At 40.8% G+C, this 17,456-nt stretch overlaps 1 protein-coding gene across 1 annotated transcript in view; it reads left to right on the plus strand.

Annotated features, from left to right (window-relative positions):
• Window positions 1–266: 266 nt before the first annotated feature.
• Psmb2 (proteasome 20S subunit beta 2) overlaps window positions 267–17,456 on the plus strand; it is a 33,658-nt gene continuing 16,468 nt past the window's right edge. The window contains exons 1-3 of the mRNA XM_051188805.1: window positions 267–468; window positions 6,122–6,244; window positions 8,507–8,577. Of these exons, the coding sequence (XP_051044762.1) occupies window positions 378–468; window positions 6,122–6,244; window positions 8,507–8,577 (285 nt within the window). The 5' untranslated portion in view covers window positions 267–377. The remainder of the gene's footprint in view (window positions 469–6,121; window positions 6,245–8,506; window positions 8,578–17,456) is intronic.

The raw sequence follows: 17,456 nt of genomic DNA on the forward strand, positions 1-17,456 counted from the left end.
AGTCCAGCTACTTTATCCAGCAATGAAATGAAACAGAACCCTGAAGACTTTCCCCTCTGTAGCACCCACATGTGCTGGCATGTGCTCACACAGGGCGTGGTTTTACCTTCGCACAAATTTTAAATTCTAATTGGTTGATAAGGAAACCGAACACCGCACAACCCACAGCTACAGCATTAGAGGACGCTTGAACTACCTCACGCTGGCTCTCCACGCTCTCGCGAGCGCTGACGTCATCGATCGGCGCCACTAGTCAGGGCGGTCGCGCGGCTTGCGTCACACACCGCTTCGTCCGGGTGTGCTGTCTCACTGGTGAGGCCGTGAACCCGGGAAGTACTTCTCTCTGTAGACCCTGCTGCCTCACGCTTCCCGCCACCATGGAGTACCTCATCGGCATCCAGGGCCCCGACTATGTCCTCGTCGCCTCCGATCGGGTGGCCGCCAGCAATATTGTCCAGATGAAGGACGGTGAGAAGAAGCAAGGGAGGCCCGGCGGGCCTGGGTGTAGGGGCAGTCGGAGGAAGTTGGTAAAGTGTAGGGTGAACCCCAGAGCAGCTTGGAAGATGGAGCTCAGCCTGCTCCGCCCTTCCAGCACTGCAGGATTTAGGATTGAGGAAGCTGGCAGACTAGCTTAGGAGTCTGGCTGTCGCTTCTAGGCCAGGGCTGTGCAACTGGCCTGGGCCATTTGCGGCTTGCTCGGTGAGATGCCCAGGGTGGGGGATCAGTCTGCAAGAGCTGAAGTGTGTGCTCGGTGCTGACTCCTCAGGCGTCTGCATTTCTGGTAGGTTCCCTGGTCACCAGTAGAGGCCAGTTTGCGGGCTCCCTAAGGTGGGACCCTGGAGAGAGTGAGACTGGGTCCAGACTTTGGCGCTTCCAGTCTGCTCCCTCGGTCTTCTGTTGTCCAGATCCTCCTTTTCCAGCTCTCACTAGCTGCTAGGTTTTCCTTGTATTTAAATAGTTTATACAAGTGGAGATAGCGTCTCTCTTCTTGCTTTGATTTTTGTACGATTTTTTTTTTTAGTCCTCAGATTTTCTTATCTCTCAGGTTAATAATATTCAGCTCAAAACTTGTTGAGAGGATTGAGTGAACGTGTTATGAATAAATGTTTAACTCTGGACAAATAGTTAACAAACTGAAGCATTTGTGTAACAGGTGTGTTCAGTGTTTTATATTCTTTTATTTTTTTATTTTTTAAAAAAGTAAGCACTATTATATCCCCTCTTTGTAAAGTTAGTTGGACACAGGATCTTAGAAAAACAAACAAAACAAAAACCTTTCCTAAGGAGATGTCGAAATAGCTCAGTTAAGTAAAGTGCTTTTGGCCAGGTCTGCCAATCTGTGTTTGATCCCAGAACCCAGATGGTAGAGAGAAACCAACTCCCTGCAGTTTGTCCTCTGACCTCCACACCCTTTCTGTGGCGTGCACGTGCACACACACACACACACACACACACACACACACCAAGAGAGAAATAATCCCTAAATAAATACATAATTTTTTAAATTAGCAAAGTAAAAGTTCCTAAGCTTACAAGTGGCAGAACCCAGGTAATAACCCAGAAGCCTGTGTAATTTGGGCCTGGGGATCCAGTTCAGTGGCAAAGTACATTTCTACTATATACAAGCCCCAGATTCCATTCTTAGCACAGCAAACACATGTTAGTAGACATTCTGCGAAATCTCTTACCCATGACTGCTATACTCTACTGCTTCTTTTATGGTGGCTGTTGGCCCACAGAATCTGAGTGTTTTCATGATTCATCATAGGCATGTTACTGGGAATACACAGGGAATAACACAGGGAATAAACAATTCATTTGATGGGTTTCAGCCACTTCTGTGTACTTTACAGTAATAAGTGATGGGGGGGGGTGGATAATATAATCCCTGTTTTAAAAGAAGTTAGCAGAGTTGGGATGGTGGCAGAGTAAGTAAGAGTGCTTGGTATGCAAGCATGAAGTCCGGAATTTAAGTACTCACTTAAAAAAAAAAAAAAAAGCCAGGCATGGCTGTGTGCCTGTAATTGTAGTTGGGAGCAGCACACACAGATCCTGGGAATTCACTGACCAGTCAGTCAATCCCAAAGGATGAGTTTCTGCTTCATGAGAAAAAGGTGAAAGATGAAATGATGTGCTTCTCTGTCCTGGGCACAGGCAGGTGTACCCATACCCTCTTGTGTGTATTAACACACACAGTAATTCAAGAGATTCAAAATGTGTATAAATAAAACATAAGCTGGAAAGTAATTGATACTTCTCGAGGAGTCAAACTTTGGGCTAATAAGAGGAGGAGACTGTTTTCAGTTAATAGTGATAAGGGAGACATTCTGGTAGAGACAGGGAAAGCTTTGAAGGCAAATAGCAATTAATCCTGGATTATTGTTGCTGGAGTTAACTGAAGTGAAAAATTACCTATCACCTATCTGCTTTTACAAAGGAAAAGGCACCTGTTTGGTTGAGAACCTGTAGCTCCCATCTGGGAAAATAGAACTGTGAACTTTGTTTGAGGTCTTCTTTCTGAAGAACTTGAAACCATATATCTGTGGTATGAATTGTTTCTTAAGAGACTTTATGAAATTTTATGATTAGATTGTAGAAGTTCTGTTTGGAGACCAGTCTCTAAAGGAATAAATTGTTTGCGTGTGGCTTTGAGTTGTAAGGCTCTGAGGAGCAGGTGAGTTTTAGCATGAGGAGTGTGGGTGGAGCCACCATGTCAGTGGGTCTTCTGTTTCATCACAATAATAGTGAATTGCTTTGAGAAGGAGAATGTGCTCCAAGCCCTTATCCATACTGTACGTCTAGTTGTTTCAGGGGGATGCAGCCTCATAGGTAAAATCTGCAGGAAAAGCCAAGACAAGGAGAGTCAGGTGTAGTGTTCTCTGTAGTCCCATCCCATAGGAGGCAGAGTCAGGATGAGCTCTAGTTAGAGACCAGCCTGGTCTACATAATGAATTCAAGGCTCTTGTAGGATTACATAATGAGAGTCTGTCTTTTTTAAAAAAAAAAGCAAACATCAAAGAAAAACCTCAGAAATGAATCCAATATGTTTTTTATGTGATAGAAGTATTATTAGTTAGTGTTAGGTTAGCATAGTTGATTGTTTTTTTTGTTGTTGTTGTTGTTTGTTTGTTTTGGTTTGGTTTTTCATGACAGGGTTTTTCTGTGTAATAGTCCTAGCTGTTCTGGAACTCACTTTGTATACCAGGCTGGCCTGGCATTCACAGAGATCTACCTGACTCTGCCTCCCAAGTGCTAGGAGTTGTTTTAAATTAACAGTTTTAGGAGTAAGTCCTATGAATAGCTACTGAAAAGATTTATGGAAAAAAGATGAATTGAGTAAATTCTTGAAAAAGAACTGGAAATAAATATACTCAACTCATACCCTTTTCTGATGTGAAAAACGTAGGGTAGGAGATTTAGAATTGCCTGAGGGAGTTTGTGTGGAATAGGCAAGAATGATGAACAGGTAATTTGGGTAGAGACTTTTTTGTTAATACTTTTAGGGGAGGACTAGTACTGGAGGGGTTACAGGCATATACCAAAATACTGGCTCAGAATCCTCATCATGCTGCTTGGGGAAATTTGTTGATACTGGGAAGAAGACACTTTCCAAATGCCTGCTTATAAAGCTGACAGTTCTCAGTTTGGTTGGGTGTGTGCTTCAGTTCATGCCTTTTTTTTCTCTTGGCGTATACAGACTGACTGTTTAAGTTACTCAGGGGTCTCCAGAAACTTGCTATTCTGAATTCCTACAACATACTCGATTTAGACTACATTGTCTAACACTATGTGTCATTGTTTTCCTTACCTGTGGGTTAGGCATTGGTAAGTGATGGTGTCACCATTTACACATTTTTGTGACTGAAGTTTAGACAGGCAGATATTTGCCCCCTATGTCTGGACAGATTTGTGTCTGGATGGTCCCCCTCAGTTTGACCACATGGCATCACATGCTGACACTAGTCTGGTTGTCTGTGTTTGTGGCCTTGTGAATTTTTTGTCAAGTGTAAGGACATCCTAGAGCTAGCTGTACAGGCAGCGTCCTGTACAACCTAGGGCAATACATGTCCATTGGTTCTATTCTGAAGCCTTATCTTTTGCTGAACATGAGCGTCCTCCCTGTTTAAATAAAATAAGTTTGCTTTTATTACATTGATTTTTTGTAATTAACAGTTTACTGCCTAAAATCTTAGCCTTTTTGCTGAAATGTGTTGTAAGTTGTAAATGCATTCCCCAACAAGAACTACATTCCTCCCCACGTACAGACATGTCACAGAGCATGTGTGGGTGTCAGAGGACAACTTGGAGTCATTCTCTCCTTCCTCTCTGTGGGTTCTGGGAATTGAATTCAGGGGGCAAGTGCTTTTACCTGCTGAGCCATGTTGTCTATCTGTTCCTTTTTTTTCTTCTAAAAATAATGTTAACTTACTAAATAATATATTCTTACAAAAGTAAGACATGTTAAGTATAGAGATTTAATACTAATAAGCAAAAGAAAGAAATAAAAATTGTTTATATTATTACCACTGTCAAGAACTTAGAATATATGTTCTTCTGCCGCCCCCCCCCCCCCGTGTGTGTGTGTGTGTGTGTGTGTGTGTGTGTCTTCCTTTTATAACAACTTTGCACACTAACAGTCTTTGAATGTATAACAAGTGAAAAATTGTTTATTTGTGTTTATTTGGGAATTTAAAGGCAATTCAACATTATCTATAGGCATATTCTATGTAGGAATCGCCCCCAGCCTAAAAATCCACATTATTAGTGTCTACAACTCTCCAACACTTGTAAAGTATTTGATAGTTGCATTTGTTCCTTAAATCCTATTAAGAGATTTTGACGTTTCAAAAGCTTTCCTACAGGAAAACATGTCTCCCAGGGGAGATTATTCAGCACCATTAGGAAAATGAAAAGTGAAAGTAGGGGTAAGATAGGAAGAAGTAAGCTTTTCTCTGAAGCTGCAGACTGTGTATTGGGTTTTCTTCCCTAGGCAACAATTACAACCTGAGTATTTATCTATTTAATCTGAATGGATCTGGTTCGGCTAGATAAGGTCAGAGTATTATGGTTTTTGTTAGGTTTTTAGATAGCTCGCTGTTAGCACATACCTTAAAGTTTCTACTTTGGCAACCTATTTTCTTTTTTGCTTTGGAAATTCAGGTGTTTACTTTGAGATTTGGATTCTTGGCTGATTTTTTTCTTTTGTCCTGGAAATAGTTTCTTAATTTGAACTGTAGAATCCAATCTTTTCACTTTTTTTTTTTTTAATGTGTATATAACATTTGTATCTGAAGTAACAGAACTTTGTACTTAATCTCATGCCTCAAGATAATCACCATAGTCTGGATTCCTTCTGCTTGCCTCACCACCCCCTCCCATTTTTCTATTCATTGTATTTTAAATGTTCTTAAATTGGTTTTGTTGCTTGTTTTTGTCTTTTGAGATAGGGTCTCACATGTAGTTCTGACTGCCCTGTAGCATGCTGTGTAGAGCAGGCTGGTCTCAAGTTCACAGAATCAGTTTGCCTCTGCCTCTGGAGTACTGGGATTAACTCATGTAACCCCATGCTATGCTTACATTTTGTGTTTTAACTAATTAAGTGTGAGAGATTGGACTCAGGACCTCACATACTCAGTATATGCTGTATCACTGAGATACATCTACAGCCACAAATGGTAACTACAGCAAAGTATTTTTATGTGTATAGGTGCATATTTGTCTGCACCATTGTGCAATGCCCCCAGAGGTGAGAAGAAGGTGTGGGATTCCCCAGAACTGGTTACAAATGGTTGTGAACCCTAATGTCAGTGCTGGGACTCAAACCGGGTTCTTCTGAAAGAGCAGCCAGTGCTTTTAACTGTTGGGTCATCTTTCTAGGCCCTGCCTTCCCCCACAATTGTATTTTAAATAGTCAGCTTTCATATACAAGTTTCAATTGAAATTAACCTTAGTAAAATATGTAGCTATGATGGTTAGTGAAACTGTAAATTTCTTATAATAGCAATGGTTAGTAAAATTCTTCACCATATTAATTAGTAGACCTGCTTATGGTTGCATATATAAATAGCTTTTAGTTTCTGTGGTGGTATTTTCTGATATGTATTTCTTTTCCTTTGAGCAGATCATGACAAGATGTTTAAGATGAGTGAGAAAATCTTACTCCTGTGTGTTGGAGAGGCTGGAGACACTGTACAGTTTGCAGAATATATCCAGAAAAACGTGCAGCTTTATAAGATGCGGAATGGTGGGTAAGACTTAGAGGGTAGCTTTGGCTGATGCATTAGTTTTCTAGGGCCGCCATAACAAGGTACCACAGACTGGACAGTTTAAACAACAGAATTCCTTCATAGCTCTGGAGGCTACAGTGTGAGGTCAGGGAGTTAACGGGTTGAATTCTTCTGAGGAATTTTCTTTGGCTTGTAGGTGAGCCTCTTCCCTTATGAATTTCCATTACTTTCCCTCTGTGTTGTCTGTCCAGATCTCCTCTTGTAAGTATACCTAAGTCATATTGGATTAGGGCTCACCCTCATAACCACATTTTTACTTGTCTCTTTATATGCTATCTCCAGATACACAGTGTGAGGTTCTGGGATTAGGGCCTTTGGGATGAATTTTGGGTGGATACTATTCAACCTGTGCTGATTTATGTTTAATTTTGAACTGAAGTTGGGTGTCCTTTACTGGCAGTCATATATATTCACAAGTGGATTGATGGGATCATGTTTTTTCATTTGAATCTTCCTATTAAAAAAAAATTAGTCATGTGTATGATCTCTTAATTTTAGGCTGATCTACAAATTGAGTTTTCAGGACAGTTAGGGCTATATGGAGAAATCCTGTCTCAAAACAAAATAAAAATCTAGACCCTAATCCTAATTCTTCAGTTCCTAAAGATTTTCTCCAAAAATCCCAGAGCAGAGAGCCTTTGTAACACTGATATTGGCATGGAGTATTACAGATCAGATTTTACCTTTTTAAGTTCTTTGTTTTATTTTGTGTTTGAATGTTTGGCTTGTTTACATGTCTGTGCACGGCATGGTACCCACAGAAGCCAGATGAGACCATCAGATCCCCTGGAACTGGAATTCCAGAGGGATGTAGGTGCTGGAAATTGAATCTGTATCATCTGAAAGAGCAGCTACTGCTGTTAACTGCTGAGCCATCTCTCCAGCCAATGGCTTTGCAGTCCCATATGTGAGAAGTCATTTATCCTCTCTGAGCTCTTCTTTTTTCTTCTAAAGTGGAATTATATTTATATTAATAAAAATGCTTTGACCAGGAATGGTGGTCCATGCCTATAGTCCTAGCACTTGGAAGATGGAGACGGGAGGATCAGAAGTTAAAAGCCAAATTCAGCTACATAGGGAGTTTGAGGGCTGCATGAGACTGTGGCTCAAGAAACAACAACAACAAAAAAGTTTTTGACCTTGGGGATATAGCTCTGTGGCAGAGTACTTACTGAGCATTTGGGAAACCCTGGGTTTAATCCCAACACTGCAAAAAAGAGAGAAAATGCTTTGTGAACTTAAAAGCCTTTGTAATTAAAAGACACTGTACTTTAAAAGAGTTCTTTTGGGGCCGGAGAGACAGCTCAGTAGTTAAGAGCACTTGAGCTGCTCTTGCCGGGAATCTGAGTTTGGTTCCAGCACCCACATGATGCTTTACAACTATCCAGTGCTCAGGAGACAGAGGCAGGTGAATCTCTTGAGTTCAAGGACAGCCAGGGCTACACAGAGAAACAATCTTAAAAAACAAACAAAAAGGCAGGATATAGTTTAGTTTAATATTTATATGACTACATATATAATGATAATATCCATTCATACATATTTTTAGGCAGTACATTTAGCATTTTGCACCCAATTACTTATTTTTGAAGGTCTTATCAGTGTTTAGCACTGTGCTTAATATTGCAGAAAAGTTATGGGTGATCAAGACTCAGAGCCTGCCTTTCTGGAACCTAAAATGTGCTCCTTGGGCTTCCGCATACTTTGGGGAAGGGGCTGAGAATGCTTCTGACGTGTGGTGCTGTTTCATTGCCTGGCCTGAGAGAGGGGCGGGTGGGTAAGATTAGGAAAAGTTGCTGGTTCATGTGTTTTAGGTGCTAAAAGTCAATGCCTCAAAGAAAAATTGCGTTTGTTAGGTTAACCCTTAAAGACCCTTAAGTTGCCTGAGTAAGTACAGTTTGGGAGATGGAAGGATCAGGAGTTCAAGGCCATCCTCAACTACATAATGAATTGGGGCCAGCCTGACTTAAGAGACCCTGTTTATATGAGATCATATTTCAAAAAATATAAATAATTTAAAAATGGCTTTAACAATAGCCGTAGTTAGGATAGGTGTGGTGTGAATACCTGTAATCCCAGCACTTAGGAGGCAGAAACAGGAGGATCTCAAGTTAAGGTCTGTCTTCAAAAAGGAAAGGTGTAGAGAAGTGACTCGGGGTGGGTGCTGTTGCTTTCTTTCTCCTGCTTCTCTTCAAATATGATTCTTTGTCTTGTACCAGGATATGAATTGTCCCCCACAGCAGCAGCTAATTTCACACGTCGAAACCTGGCTGACTGTCTCCGGAGTCGGGTAAGCAGAGGTGCTAGCAGCTGTCAATAACAGCAGAAAGATGTGTGCTTTTATATTCCTTTTAGACATAAACAGTACTTTTGCCCTCTTTGGCTTTCCTGAATCCTTCCCATTGCCGTTCATTCATTTTTTAGTCCCCTTGGGTTTGTTTTCCTTTGGTCATTGTTGCTTTTTACTGTCTAATTCTGTTGCTTGGGAGGATAACACAGGCAATTGAATTCAAGGCTAGCCTGTTCTACATATCTAGTTCTAGAACAGCCCAGGCTATGTAGTGAAAATGTGCCTTATTTTAAGAAGAAAATTAAAAGAACATTTTGGTTTTTTGTTTTCTTAACATTTGTTTTGTATGTGGTGTGGGTGTGGGGTCAGAGAACAAGTTGCAGAAGTTGGTTCTCGCTTTCCACTGTATGGGTTGTAGGGCTTAAGCTCAGCTTGACAGGCTTGACGGCAGTTGTCTTTACCTGTTAAACCATTACACTGTCTGTGTTTGTTGTGGCATGCTAACATGAAGGACTGTGGAAAAAACTGCCCTCCCCCTGACTTTATTTTTATCAAAGCAATTTTAGGCTCTCAGCAAAATTAAGAGGAAAATATAAAGGTTTTCCCCATATAAATCTAGCCCAGATACATGTATATAGCATCCTCCATTATCAGCACCTACCGGAGTGGTGTATTTCTACAAATAATGAACTTGTATTGACAGCCCAGGTTCGTAGTTTACATTAGGGTTTACTCAGAGGTATGCATCCCGTGGGTTTAGATAAATGTGGAAAGACCTAAATCCATCAGTGTCATTCAGAGGATTTTCACTGCCCTAAAATCCCTGTACCCCACACATTCACTCTTCATCTGTTTAACCCATTAGTCTTTTTACAGGGCAGGGTTTCTCTGTGTAACAGCTCTGGCTTCTGAGTGCTCCACCACCACCCAGCCATAGTTTCCTTTCTCAGGATATCATAGCACAATTTAAACCATATGAAGGCAGGCAGGCTTTCGGATTAGCTTCTTTGTGGCTCTGCTGAAGTACACTTGCTGTCTTCCACGGGTCTTGAGTTCATTTCCCAGCATCTGTGTCAGACAGCTCACAGTTGTCTATAACTCCTTTCCAAATTTGATGCCTCTGGCCTTTTCAGGCAACTGCACTTGTGTGTGTTTATCTACATGCAGATACATACACACATCCATAATTTAAAATAATAAAAAAAAATAATCTTGGCTGGAGAGATGGCTTAAAAGCACTGGCTGCTCTCCTAGAGATCCTGGATTCAATTCCCAGCACCCACATAGCAGCTCACAACTGTCTGTAACTACAGTTCCAGGGGATCCAACACCCTCACACAGGCAGGAATCCATATAAAATAAACACCAAAGTGAAATTTTTAAAAATCTTAAAATGTGATCAAATCAAAGCACGCCTTTGGTCCCAGCACTCGGGAGGCAGAGGTAGGCGAATCTCTATGAGTTCCATTCCAAGGTGAGTTTCAGGACAACTAGAACCGTGAGACCCATCTTGAAAAACTAAAAAGTGATAAAATCAAGTTCCTCCATATCTTTTCATCACTTGACAGTTTATTTCCTTTTAGCACTGAGTAATATTCCTTTGTCTAAGTGTGAAGAACATCTTTGTTGCTTCCAATTCGAGGCAATTTGTACCTGTGATTTCTTTTTTTAAGATTTATTTATTTATTTTATAAATTGTCTTGTCTGCACGTATATCTGTGTGAGGGTATTGGATCCCCTGGAACCGGAATTACAGACAGTTGTGAGCTGCCATATGGGTGCTGGGAATTTTACCCAGGTCTTCTGGAAGAGCAGCCAGTGCTCTTAATCACTGAGCCATCCCTCCAACCCCTGTATCTGGGATTTCTTTAGATGTGTTTTCAATACTCTTGATAAATACTGAGAAGTGTGATTGCTGGTTTGTGCAGTAAGAATATGTTGAATTTTTTCCTCCCCAAGACACTTGTTTCTCTGTGTTGCCTTGGCTGTGCTGGAAAGTAGCTCTGTAGACCAGGCTGCTGGCCTAGAACTCAGTGTTCCACCTGCCTCTGCCTCCCACCACCACCAAGTTAGAATATGTTGAATTTTGTAAGAAAATACCAAAAAAAAGTTTTAAGTGTTTTTATTTGTGTTCAACTGTAGATGAAGTTCCCTACATGGTAATGGAGGGAAGTAATCTATAGCTTTCTGTGAATGTCCAACCAAAGCATGGGGCATTGTCTTCATTTTCTCTGGTCTTGTAGCATTCTCTGTCTCATGTTAAAAGAGGCAAAATTGACTCAGAGATTGAATGCTTAAAGACTGTAGGATGTGCCAAGAAAGTTCACATGATTGCCAATGGCATATAATTTCTCTACAGGGACTGAGTAAGTAGACTCTTACCATGTGACCTTACCCCTGTGCCTATTTATTCATCTGTGATATACGATAACTTCCTAACCCCACAGGAGTGCCAGGAAAATGAATGCTTGTAAATCATAATATTTAACATTCATATGACTTTTGCCCAAAGCATTTTCCTTAATAATTTAATCTACTCACTATTCCACTGAGACAGATAGTAGTTGATTATCTTGCTGTTGCATGAAAAGCATAAAGTGGCAGAGGGACTAGTTCAGGGCACACAGCAGGTCAAAGTGACAGTAATTGTACCATAATTTGACTGTTTGTTTGCCTTAAGGTCAACTCTGATTCTTCAGTGGCAGTTTAGAGCATTAGTGCTTTTGGTGATTTGGGTTTCATCCACTTTCTTAAACTTAAGTCATGGGTAATCAAAACAAGTATGGGTATTAAACACTTTCTAAGCCTGCTTGCTAGCGATTTTTTCCAAGACTTGTTTTGAAAGATGTATTGTGTGCCTGTATGAGTGTGCGTACATGACTGCGTGTGCGTAAGAAGGCCAGTGACATTGGATCACTCTGGAGCTGGAGCTCTCACTGTATAATGGGTTGTGAGCCTCCTGACATGGATTTTGGGAATAGTTCAGACTGTTAACCATTGAGCTATCTCTCCAGACCTACTGTAGATCTTTTATTTCCAGTGCCTCATGCTGGAGCCCAAACATCTCACTAAATGAATCTTTCCCACTGCCAGCTCTGACCAAGGGCTTTATGCTCTCAGTGGTCTATATAATTTTTTTTATGTGTGTGTTTTGCTGGCATGTCTGTCTGTGTACCGTGTTCATGCAAGTGATCATTATATTTAAGAAGAAATCACAGACATAATGAACTACAATATGTGAAGACAGATTGGCACATTATTTTGATCTGTGTGAAAAGCTAAGGATCTTTTATTTAATCTTTGAGGGAGAAGTGTGGGTCAAAATAGTTTCCCTACCACCCAGAAATGCCTGTGTAGTACTGGAACTATGCTATAGCTCCTTGTGTAGAATGTTCCTCTGATATACCAAGCAGAACTGGAATAAGAATTCCAGCTTTAGGCACAATAAAAGCCTTACCATTAAATTCTACAGACATTAAATGAATTAAGCTCCGTTTAGAATTGAGATAAGAGTGGGAATTTGTTTCATGCAAATGCAGTGAATCCACATAATCTTCTCTACTAGAAGGAATGTTTGATGTTTTGAACAAATAAATATCCCTTGTAGACAATGACAAGGAGCTCTGGTAAATACTGACTGTCTCTGCCTTGTGCTCCTTTGTTCTTCTAGTCCCTTATCAGAGTTGATTCTAAAGTAGGAATTTGTGCTTTAGTTACTTAGAATAGAGTGCATCTCCGTGTGTGTGTGTGTGTGTGTGTGTGTGTGTGTGTGTGTGTGTGTGTGTGTGTGGCAACAAGAGGGCATTGGATTCCCTTGAGTTAAGAGTTACAGGTGGGCAGGAGCTGCTTGATACAGGAAGAAAACACGGGTCTTCTGAAAGAACAGCAAGTCCTCTTTAATGCCGAGCCATCCCCTCTAACCATGGTACTTTATTTTATTCTAGAGAGAGAGGTGATAATAGTTTTGCATATTCCTAATACAAAGTCACTACATTTGCCATATTAACATGGTGGCATTGTTTGGCATCTGATACAGATTTTGGATTAGCCAGATTTTATGTATATGGTCTTATGTCTATAGCTTAGATTGTGACACACACGCATGTGCTCATGCTTACTGGTGGTATCAGGTTGGAGGACGTTTACTACAGAGTGTATAATGAGTTTTATGTAAACTAAGCCACTAAAATGCAGACAATTTGGAATTGTGGTTGAATAGTCTTTGAAATAATTCAAAGTTTAAATTGCCCTATTTACAAAATAATAGTACTTCATATAGTACTTATAATGATTAAGAGGTAATCTTGCAAAGCTCTTTGTATATTATATAAAACATGTAATGATTAATAAATGATTTTGTTTTATGCCTCTGTAACTGTTTGGTTAAAGAAGCAATTTAATGGCTATAAGTTATCTTTATAGGATATTATTTGTTGATTTTGTTTGTTTTTGGTTTTTTGGGACAAGGTTTCTCTGTATAGTTCTGGCTGTCCTGGAATGCACTGTGTAGACCAGGCTGGCCTCAGACTCAAGAGATTCATGTGCCTCTAACTCCCGGGTGCTGGAATTAAAGGTGTGCTCTATCACCATCCAGCTTATTTGTTGAATTTTAATTAAACTGATTAGTTACTAAAGTGGGGGCTATAGGAATTTGCTGGTGTTGATGGAGAATATAGAAATAAACCAGCATTGAGCATCTGTTCCATGTTAAGCTTTGGTCTGGATTTACCCAGTGTGTATGATTGCCACTAGCTATAAAGGGCTATTTAAATTCCAACTAATTAACCCCTCCTCTCCATGCCATCTGCCACCTTGGCTTGAAACTAGGACCTAATAAAATATTTTAACTCATTTTATTGAATAAGAAAATCCAGGAAGTGTCTCTTGGATTTTTACTTAGTGAGAAATAAGTTGCATTTCCTAGGTTTGGGTTTTGAATGAGCCTTAGGCGTGCTAAGTACGTGCTCTGTAACTCAGGCCCTAGTATTTGTATGTGTGTGCCTGCACATGCATGTGTGCATGCCATGGCACACCTGTGGAGCCCAGAAGGAACTGTTGGAGTTGGGTTCTCTCATGATTTGGGACTCATTAAACTTAGACCATTGAGCTTGGTAGCAAACCCTTGAGTCATTTTGCCTGCCTGGTCCCACTGTGGCATTTTTGATATGATTATCTGATTTCCCTAAAAATTATTCTAAACACTATCTCCATGTCACTGGTGTGGGACTAAGGTATGAACCAGCTCCCTCTAGGGGAATGTGGAGTTTTGTGTTGAAGCTTCAGCAGAATGCTGGCCTCTGTGGTGTGTAATCTTCCAGGCTTTACTACTGCTACTGAATGGTCAGTGTTTTCATAGAACTTTTTCTGAAGTGCTTCATAAACCTTTGGACACAATCTCTCTGTCTCTCTGTCTTTCTCTCTCTCTCTCTCTCTCTCTCTCTCTCTCTCTCTCTCGCTCTTGCTCTCTCTCTCTCTCGCGCGCGCTTATTAAACAGTAGAAATAATGACGACTGCCTAACCTGGCATACTGGACTCCAACCCTTGTTCCATAAGCTGGCATTAAATACTTACTAGGAAAGACTAATGTGATAAAACCTCGGCTCGGTTTCACTCTAATTGACTCTACTGTCACCTTTCATATGCAGGAATTACATGTCAAATTTTAATCTGAAAAATGGCTTTATCACTCATTTCCCCCTGTAGTTTAAAATCTAATAGTTAAAACCTTTCATAGGAGGTTTGGCGCCTGCTCTGCTATGAGCTAGTTTACAGTGCTGAGAGTGTGCTGTTGATTGGCTCAGATAGCATGGTCTAAAGGTCTGGTGTCAGAGGTGGGGATAGCTCAGCAGTAGAGCACTGCTTAGCAAAGCCCTAGTGCAGTCCTGGTTCCAAGAAATTAAACCTAAAGATCTGATGTCAAGATTTGAATATATATATTTTTTTCAATGAAAGGAAAGGAAATATGGGAAAGAATTTAGGGCATTGAACACTTCGGAAGCAAGGCCTGCTTATCTCCGCTCTGGATTTGATGTACTTGCTTTGGATAACAGGAGGCAGGTGCAGTGAGCTCCTCTTCTAAAAGAATCCTATTGTTGTGAGGCTGCTGTTCTGCTCTGGAGTTATTCTCTTTATGCCTTACGTGACTGGCACAGAGACCATCATCTGTTTATTGGTATCCTTGGGTCATGTGACCTGGTGAGCAGATGGACCAGTGAAACCTTGACTTTGCAGGTCTTATCCCCTAAACACAACTAACCATTTGTTACATGTGATTAAGATATCACTAACAAGGGTAATTTCACATGCTTTTTGGCAAATGTGGTTAGCAGGATGTGACATGACGAAGCATTGCCTTCTTCCTCCATGTGCCATCTCCCTTGAGGCCTCATCTCCCTGCTCGCCCCCGTCTTGCCCTTGCCCAGGCTTGCCTCCCAGCTCACCTGCTCCAGATGGGAGGCACAGTGGGAGCACACTGGCAAAGGCAGATGTGTTTGTTTTCCGGACACAAAATGTTGTGCTGCTGCAGATGGCAGTGCCTTGGAGCAAATGGCAGCCTTTGACACCACTGCCACACAGCCTGGGCATCTTGTCAGACGGAGCTGGCTTACTCTTGGTGATGGGGAAATTGGGGAGAAAAACAAAATTGAAGATGCTAATCAATTCCTGGACTTTGGGTGCAAGTGGCAGTTTTCTGCTGGTAGGGAGTAGTTTTCCTTCCCCACAAATGCCTCAGTCAACTAGTCGCTGGATTTTCACTGTGGCCCAAGAGTTATATGTGTTTGTTACTTTATCTCCTGGCATCAATAGGACAGACTAAAAACTAAATGCTAGGTATTCATTTGTACTGCAAAACATATGTATATCCCAGGTCACATCAGTCTCCTAGGATTGGGGGTGGCTCGTGTCTGCCCCATTGGAGATACTACTGTTCTATTTTTAGTGGTCATTTTGATTATCCAAAGGCCCAGGGACAGGTGTGCCTTGAAGTTGAGATGCCTTAATTAATATGACAGCACTCTGCTTACAGTGTTTTTCACCAGGGCAAGAATTCTGACAGCTGTCCTTTTAAGTAGTTTGCTTATTCCATCATTAGGGCTTGACTAAGTCCATTAAGAAAACAAAGAGTAGTTGTTGAATCATTTTACCTACTGGCTCCTAAGGAAAAGAAAATGGCTTCAGACGATTCTTCTTTGAAGCTGCTGGCTTTATCTGAAAACCTTTCTCCCCTTTTTAAAAAAATTATGTGGTGTTTTTCCCAGCCCCAGTGCTGATAGAGTTAGGAGTGTGCAGGTGTAAAGTCCTCCCCCTCCCCTTCCCCATCTCTCCAGGGGGCTGTATGTGAGAAGGTGTTGCTTTCTCACTCAGAGAGCATGTATGTGCTACCCTGTTGGATGCCTGCTGTGAGCAGAGAGAACCCCTGTTCTGGTTGTATGGAATAAGCCTATTGGATGGCTGGAATTGTACAATCCCATAATGCCAGCTTTCTCCTAAAATATCTTTCCTAAGCACTGGAGGTGAAATACTATAGGTAATTGGCTTAGGTTTGTATTATCTTGAAACATATCTTTAAAAATTACGTGGTTTCCATTCAAGGATTGGTGTGAGGCTAGCAGGATGCTGTGCGTGCTTAGTAAGAACATGCTTTTATTTTTCAGTATTTACCTTAGAAACACCAGCTTACCCTACCTTAAAGATTACTTTACACCGGTGCCCAGTCCAAGTAGGAATGGTTGTGGGCAAGCCCTAACCCTCAGACAGAAACACACATAAGCCCGGGCATCTTGGTGATTATTTTTGTCTTTGTAGGAGCATGCAGTGTTATAAGTTTAAGGGTCCCCAAAACCTTTTTTATTGTCTGATTTTAAAAAAAAGTATGTGTACAGTGAGGAAGGCTTTGAAGTAGAGGAAGAATTAACTGCTTTATTTCTTAGCCTGAGAGGTACTAAATGTGTATCTATTATGTTCATTAAGCTCTACATGTATGGTCTATATATTTTTACATGTTATTCATAAAAAGGTCTAATTCATAAAAAAGACAAAAGAAAGGTTAAAAGAGCAAGGAAGCATAATATTAAGTTAAAAATGAGAAAAAGTGGTGTAATAAATATAATAAATAGGACTGGAAAGAAGGAAGGGAAAGATTATTGTTTCTGTGTGCTAATTGCCTGGTGTTATGGTTTGTTTTTATCCTTGTGTTAGGACACTGAGGACCAAACTGAGGGCCTTGTGCTTGCCTGGCAAATGCTCACCACTGAGCTAAATCCTGACCCGAATAAAATAACCTGAGTAACTAAAATGTTACATCTCTTTCTGAAGCATTTAAATAGGGGTGGCTTATAGCCAAGATGCTCTTTAATAACCAATAGTCATTAATTCTGCAGATCTCCAGCCCACACTGTCTTTGGGTTTGAGGAAGCAGGTGCAACGTTCACTGTATCCCTTCAGATGGGAAGACGAAGAAGTAAAAAGTCATATGTACTGCAGGATGAAAGTGCTGGGATGCACATGTACACAGGGCGTCCGGGAACAGATTTAACCTGTGCTTTGGATGACAAAAGATGCAGCAAAAGGGAAAACTGGAAACAGACCAGGATGTGTGAGAGTATGCTAGTATTTGCATGTTCAGGGCAGCAACAGATAGTTCTCTGATCCTCTTACTCCTTATTTTATCTGTTTTTAAGTAATAGGGTACAGTATACAAATTAGGGCATTTTTTTAAAATGCAAATAGATGGCATATTCTATTGTATATAAAAGTCTATAGTTTGGTAAATAAGGCTGAGAGTTTTAGGGGATTTTTTTGTTGTTTTTCAAGACAGGGTTTCTCTGTGGAGCCCTGGCTGTCTTGGAACTCAAGAGATCTGCTTGCCTCTGCCTCCC

This window comes from Phodopus roborovskii, unplaced genomic scaffold (genome assembly GCF_943737965.1).
Source record: "Phodopus roborovskii unplaced genomic scaffold, PHOROB, whole genome shotgun sequence".
Taxonomy (NCBI): Eukaryota; Metazoa; Chordata; class Mammalia; order Rodentia; family Cricetidae; genus Phodopus; species Phodopus roborovskii.